The following is a 7,053-nucleotide window of genomic DNA, read 5'->3' as shown; positions in this document are numbered from 1 at the left end:
CTACTTGATTTTGAGCTTTTTGACGGATCTTTCAAGGCCAGGTGGCTCGAATCAAACATAAGTGGCTTTTTAAAATGGCATTCCTCTTTCGCTCTAGGGACGGCATCATCTTTATTCACATTCGCAACGCATACTTCTTACATCCTTCTGTGACACATACTCTGTTCATACCACGCGCACTGTATAAATACCTCGTTCGAGTGTCAGATTTCTAAACTTGTCCAACTTTAAATGTTTCTCGTTTCTCTCCCTCGGTGTCAACGTGTCAAGCCGAGATTGATCGCCTAATCTTTATCTTCTACTCTAAAGTTGTGCTGATTTCAAATCCGAAGTGGGGCAATGCCGCCATCTATGTGGATCTGTGAGTCATTACGGTCTGCGTACAAACTTGAATTTCACAGACAAACTGGGCGAGGCTCTCTTTGTTGTCTAACCATTGAAAATGTCACTCAATGAATATATACGTTGATGACCGTAAGCGGTTAGATTTCATTTGACGAATAATAAAACAAAAACCTCAGTGATTGAATTAACCTTTTCATGCACCCTGCAACCCGATAACATGATAAACTGTCCACTGTAGTAACCGCTGTCCCTGAAAGGGTTAAATACAGACCGAAAAAAAAAAAAACTTTTACATCCTGTAAACAAACATATTAACAGATTTTTCGTGAATTGTGCAGTTTCACTCCACATTGCACATGTTGTCCAGGCTGTTCTCTTGAGCTTCGGGCAGCTGGTGGCGTTCGAGTAGTCGGTAGCGGAAAGACACACGGTTGATGTAGTTGCCGCTGGACACCAGCCTCACCACCGAGTTATCACAACTGATCTTCATCTGGGCTGAGGAACCACACGGACAACCACAGATGGAACTCATGGACCAATTCATTCAAGGCCCCTCTGATATGATGCATTCTAGTCCTACACCAGCAAAAAAAAAAAATCCAACTTAACCCTTTCATGCACCCTGTAACCTGATAACATGATAAGCTGTCCACCGTAGTAACCGCTGTCCCTGAAAGGGTTAAAATCACACCATAAACATACTGTCAAATGAGATCATGTTCAAAGGAGGACCTAAAGTTGTGCCTTTTAAATCGTTGCAAACAATCCAGACAAGTCGCTATTATTCATCACTTTACGGTGGAATTTGTAGCTGGCAGGTTTTGAGATTAATGAGCTTGAATGTTTTCTGTGGACATTTTGGGACAGCTTGTGGGGTACGCCAAGCTAACAAGCGCACTCATTTACATTTTACAAACAGGAGAAAAACAAACACATTCAAAAACTAATCTGACAAGCAGAACGTGCAAAAGCATTGAGCCATAAATCTGTGTGACACTCTGAAATAAAGCATAGCTGTGCTCCAGAAAGTTAAATGTACATTTTGGAGGCTTTTTACTTTTGTTTTTGGGCATAGCAGGTGTGTCAGAAAAGTTCCAGAATTGGTGTTATGGAACATTTCTGACACACCTCATAACAATAAAAGGAAATTGGAAATACATGACTGTCGATCACCACGACAGTTTTTCAACATGTTGAAAACACAACTGAAGTATCCACTGGGGGAGCAGTTGAACGCATTGCCAAAAAGTCTCATAAATTACAAACATAACTACAAATTTTTGACAATAAAATATTTTCTAGCTAGCTACCCAGCTAGCTATTGGGTAGCTAGCTAGCTAGCTACCCAATAGCCGTCAATGTGTTGCCAACAAGGTGCCAAAGTTTGGATTTGGTTGTGCCAACTTGTGATATTCACAGTAGAGCAGATGATGGACTTACCGAGTCCACTGAGAGGAAAACACAGATCAGCAACAGGGAACATGCGTGACGTGTCTACGCCGTTTCCACCCAGGAGCTCCACATAGTCACCGGAACCCGAACATCCAGATGACAGCCTCGCCTTCCCAAAGAAAAACAACAAAGGTGTGACAACTTGCATGCAAACAGCGCGATGTGTATATTTTCACGATTCATTTGGATTACAAAAATAGTTGCAAAAATAGTGGCAGCAATTGCTTGAACTTGCAAAGGCAAACTTCAGATACAGTTTCAGAGTGTTGAAGTTTACTGTCAAACTAAACATCAAACAAAGAGAACTATCACTGTTTTTAAAGTAACCAAACTACAGTGCCTTAAGAATGGCCCATGCTAGCAAGTTAGCATAAAATGGAAACCTCCCTTGACATGCTAATGGTTAGAATTGATAATTGCAGTTTTACAACCCTTTCAGCAAGGGATATTTGAACACATCTGCTGGAACAAAAAATGTACACACATAAAATAACAATACTCACAGGCATATACAGTGTATTTTTTTTAATAATCTGACTTCCAGCAACTTGCTGAGTAGTACAACCAGAAGAAGAAAAAAATGTGCATCTTTTCTCAAATATAAACCTATCAATATCCAAATCTGTGTAAATTATACTTGCGCAGTGGGCCCTAAATTGCTTCCGTATAAACTGTACACACTGTATTCGAAGCACACAGGCGGGTCTGACCTTGGGCCTGAGCTCGTTGCTTTTGGCCTGCTCCAGGCTGAGCTGTGCCAGTTGGATCTCCACCGGGTAGATGATGGAGAAGCTGCAGTTCCTGTGCTGATGAGGCATCACCATGGTGAAGCTGCCCTCTGGGCTCTGAGACATGATGTTGCATGCTGCAACATGCACACACACACACACACACACACACACACACACACACACACACACACACACACACACACACACACACACACACACACAATATGTCACAAATTGGACATAATCAGCATTATTGTATCCTGTTAACATCAACTCTATTCTGGAAGATGCCTTTTAAGACACATTATGGGAAATGCAGTACAATATACTGCATTTAGTAACTCCCTGGACATCGCACATTTCAACTATCGAGCAGTCGAAGCATCTTATTTTCTCCAGTCAAACAGCAAAGAAAGTTTCGAAGAGTAATAAATCAATTTGGAGGAGTATATTTCGCCAGTGATTCCCACCCACTGTGCTGCCATGAGAGTTGATTAGATATGTCACAAGAAATGACACGATTTCATTGAAATTACCTGAAATTATTTGTTTTTGACAAATACGCTGCTGTAACTTTGTTTAGTCATCGATGCCGATGAGTGACATATAGTGACAGAGCAATTCAATCCTATTTGAGTAGCCTGTGGATTGCTCTGTTGTCATCCATACAACAGCAGAAAATTCGCAAGTAAATTCAGGAAATCATTTTCCAAAAACTGTAAAGCGCTTTGGGCACCACATGCGCTACTCCATTTACAATGTATGTACGTACTGTATGTATGTGTGTATGTATGTATGTATGTATGTATGTTTTTATTTATTTATTTATGTATTTATTGACATTTTAATTGGTGATTAGTCCACGTGTGAGCAGCTGGGCGTGAGTTGTAGCCTACAGCTGCTCCCTGTGAGTGTTTAAGCATTCATTCGTAAGTGGCGGCACTCGTAAGTTGCGTTAACATTGTAACAAACAATCAGATGGACTTCAAGGGACAGTCTGTAGCTGTCGCTCCCATCCAAAACAAGCATTTTTTTTTTTTTTTTTTACACCTGAGTGGTATTTGCTGGTCAGTTCTCGCTTGGCTGCCACATTGTGATTCACACAATGTTGACAGCATGTTTGTCCGGCAGGCTAACAACAGGTGCATACCTCTTCTTCTCGCTCTTGGCAATGACGCACTAGTGAGTGTGAAATGTGCAACAAGTGCACCGCCGCCCTGAGCCCTCGCTTAACCTCGAAACATCCACTCATAAGGAAGCTGTTTCAAACGATATATTCTTTGACGGGCACTCACGAAAAGGGTTGGGCAGCTTCTTCACCACGAGGGTGAAGCCGCTGTCGGGGTTGTGGATGCGGAAAAAAACCATGGCGACGTTCTGGGATGAGCGACTGGCGTGGCTCGGCGGCGTGGACGAACAGATGTCCGTGTAGCGCTGGTGAAGAGGCAGTGGGTGGTCCTGGCTACTGGGAAACTTCTCCCCCTTCAGTACCCAGCCGTCAAATATCTGGGAACACACGCATGTCCATCAAAAGTCCTGTAACCCGATAACATGGAGAAAACCCATGCAGGCCCAGGGAGAACATGCAAACTCCACACAGGGAGGCCAGAGCGGGGATTGAACCCACGACCTCTGCGCTGTGAAGGTGACGTGCTAACCACTGGACCACCGGGCCGCCAGTTTTACTCTTAAAAAGTCAAATTTGTATCTTCTTTCATTTTCATCTGTTGCTAAGAGATGTCGCTTCAGGCTTACATGTTTGGAGGACACCCACGGATCACTTATCTACAGCATTAAATTCAAGACATCCAGCCCTATTCTCTCTCCGCAACCAATCCCAACTGGCAAATTCTGTACTTCCCGATAACTTGGCTTGCGATAGAAAATAAGGAACACATCTCATTGTGACCGAGTGCAGTTTAATACTTTTGCCCAGAGGGCCCCTCTGTGCGTGGGTGAGCGAGTGAGGTCAACCTTGATGAAGTCGCCGACGTCGCAGTCGATGTTGACGTCAGACAGCTCCAGGCCGATGACTTCGCTGGGCTCGCCGATGATGAAGGCGGCGCAGGACAGCTGCTGGGGCGACGACGCCACGAAAGTGAAGTGGCCCTCGATGGCCAACATGTCCAAACATCCTGACATCGGGGTTGCATTAGTCACATTAGTTCTTAGTATGATGCAGAGCATTGACAACAATGACGCACGACACCGTTAGCTAATTTCACTTTTTTTTTTTTTTTTTCGTCAATTCACGAGGATGGCGAAGCTGTAGGAACATGTTTGGATGATCTCAAAACCTGCGCCACTGCTAACAAAGAACAAAAGCTTTCTTTGTTCTTCTTAGTATAAGCACAAGTTATTCAAAGAGGGAAATTAGTTTGTGTGCAGTTTTTTTTTCATTCTATGTATGAAGTTGTATGAAAATGGAGACTGTACATTTACATGACAATTTTATTGATTTATTTATTTTATATCTGTACTCAAGTACTGGTACATTTTATACTCTGCTCTTTTCTATTTTTACTTCAGTGAAGGAGTCAAAATTTTTCAAGTATCAGTACTCAAGTAGCGCATGTGAGTACTTTTACCACCTCTGCATGATCAACGACAGTAATAAACATACCACAAACATACCACATTTCCCAATATTGAGGCCAAAACTGTGTAAATTTATTCACTACGGTATTACTGGGGAGGCAGCTACCATATTTCCACAAATGGTGGCCCAGAGCTACGAACTTACTCATCTGCAGATTGAAAGGAGATCTTTATTTCTACAGACATATGTTTTTTGTGTTTTTTTTTTTCATATATTCATATTAAAGCAAGCATTACTTTTATTTCAACTCGGCTGAAAAGACAAGAGACATGGCAGACTGATTCTCTGGAGCTTAAACACACAAAATTGCAGAGGGATGACACATTCCACTGGAATGCTAATCTTTAAAGATCCATTTTTCATAATTGTGTTATTTAAATACAGCGTGCCTCTGTGGGTGCTGCTGTATTGGTTAGCAAAGGGATCAATAGCGTGATTCTGCTCTTGTATTGGATCACATTAGATTGTACAGGTGCACTGAATGTCGTGACCAGTGGATGGGGACACACACACACACACACACACACACACACACACACACACACACACACACACACACACACACCGCAAAATTAAGACCGGTTAACTTCTGAATGCAGCCAATCCACTTACTGAGAGGTCGCCTGAAAATAAAGTCTTCAGATTCTCTCTTCTGCTCCAAGTTGAGAAGAGAATATAATCCGTCTGAGGTATCGTCCTCCTGAAAGTACACGTTTGAGAATCAGGCACCACATAAGCAGGTTTTGGAGACGTGGATCTCACCTCGATGTAGCGGCTGAGCACCGTGCGGGACGAGAGAGAAAGGAAGAGGAACAGAAGTTCTGTGCGCACAGACGGAGACATGCCGGTGGTGTGCGTGCGTGTCTCTTTGCCACTAAATCTTGGAGAGGAGAAGAACAGCTGGGGATGCTCGGTGGCAGCTCTTATATAGCAGCCGCACAGGCTCAATGAAGCGTCCAGCAGGACTTGAATCATGTGTGAGGGTCAATCATCCATATGCAGATTGCATTTTGCTTTTCTTGTAAAATGCACAATTTGTCCAAATGAATATAACATATCGTGTTTCCTCGTCTTTAATGAGCCAAATTTTATTCAGATTTGAAAATTGTATTCCACACTAAGCAGAAAATGGTCAAAGCAGATAGCGAACAATTCCACGAAAGAAAAGCGAAGTGTTTTGACTCTTGCTGTTTTTTTGCCATTCCCAATTCAAGTTTCAACATTTAACCGAACCACATCACTTAAATAAAAATGCTGACACCCAATGCAAAATGCCATTGACAAGCTAATAAAACTAACATTGCCATTACAACCCTTTCAGCAATGGACTTTCAAACACCATAGGTGAAGCAACACATGCGGACAACCAATGTAAACAATATTCACTTGCACATATTCATTATCATAATATCACTGCAGCTTACAGAGTTACTTAGTTGTGAAACTCTTCTTCCTGTATTATGTCGTGTTTATTATACGTGCCCTTGATAGCCAAGGCGCACACACCAGAAGGAACACAATGCCAATGGGCAATGGAGCATGAACTCACAATTCACAAAATATTTGATTCACTATATTACTGGTATATTTAATTATATTATTAATTCATGTTTTCGTTAAAAAAAAAATAATTGCTGCTTTTTGGGGAGGCTGGAAGAAATGAATAGCGTTTACATTTATCGTGCTTTCAGTTAAGTGCGCGGTCACGTGCACACCATTGGATTAAGAACTTTGAGGCACTGATGCAAAATGCATGCTGAATTAGTGGCTATTACGGCAGCCTCATAATCGACAGGTTTGGAATTTTGGCTACGGTGAAGTTGGGATGTTCTTACGTCGGTTGCGTGGGGTTGGTCAAGTTAGCTGACATAGGCACAATCCATTGATGACTCAACAAGTCATTCACGAATTGTTCTTTATGTTCCC

The 7,053-nt window shown here is 42.3% G+C and overlaps 1 protein-coding gene across 1 annotated transcript; it reads right to left on the bottom strand.

Moving 5' to 3' along the window:
* Positions 1–564: 564 nt before the first annotated feature.
* LOC109525874 (corticotropin-releasing factor-binding protein-like) lies at positions 565–6,013 on the bottom strand. Its single transcript, XM_019886730.1, has 7 exons — positions 5,890–6,013; positions 5,740–5,827; positions 4,503–4,663; positions 3,824–4,034; positions 2,508–2,662; positions 1,786–1,906; positions 565–840 (listed from the first exon to the last, which is right to left on the bottom strand). The coding sequence occupies exons 1-7, from the start codon at positions 5,968–5,970 to the stop codon at positions 686–688; spliced, it is 972 nt and encodes a 323-aa protein (XP_019742289.1). The 5' UTR covers positions 5,971–6,013; the 3' UTR covers positions 565–685.
* Between the last annotated feature and the right edge of the window lie 1,040 nt (positions 6,014–7,053).

The sequence above is a fragment of the Hippocampus comes genome, unplaced genomic scaffold, assembly GCF_001891065.2.
Source record: "Hippocampus comes isolate QL1 unplaced genomic scaffold, H_comes_QL1_v1.1 scaffold155, whole genome shotgun sequence".
Taxonomy (NCBI): domain Eukaryota; kingdom Metazoa; phylum Chordata; class Actinopteri; order Syngnathiformes; family Syngnathidae; genus Hippocampus; species Hippocampus comes.
The sequence above is the reverse complement of the archived record's forward strand: the minus strand, read 5'-3'. Positions and strand labels throughout refer to the sequence as shown.

What these genes read in the sequence shown, in the direction of transcription:
- LOC109525874 (XM_019886730.1), bottom strand. Translation starts at nt 5,970, where the DNA reads ATGTCTCCGTCTGTGCGCACAGAACTTCTGTTCCTCTTCCTTTCTCTC. An exon ending in GCAACGAGCTCAGGCCCAAG is followed by an intron (nt 1,907 to 2,507) that starts GTCAGACCCGCC and finishes TTCTTTGGGAAG; the next exon opens with GCGAGGCTGTCATCTGGATG. An exon ending in TTTTCCTCTCAGTGGACTCG is followed by an intron (nt 841 to 1,785) that starts GTAAGTCCATCA and finishes GTGGTTCCTCAG; the next exon opens with CCCAGATGAAGATCAGTTGT.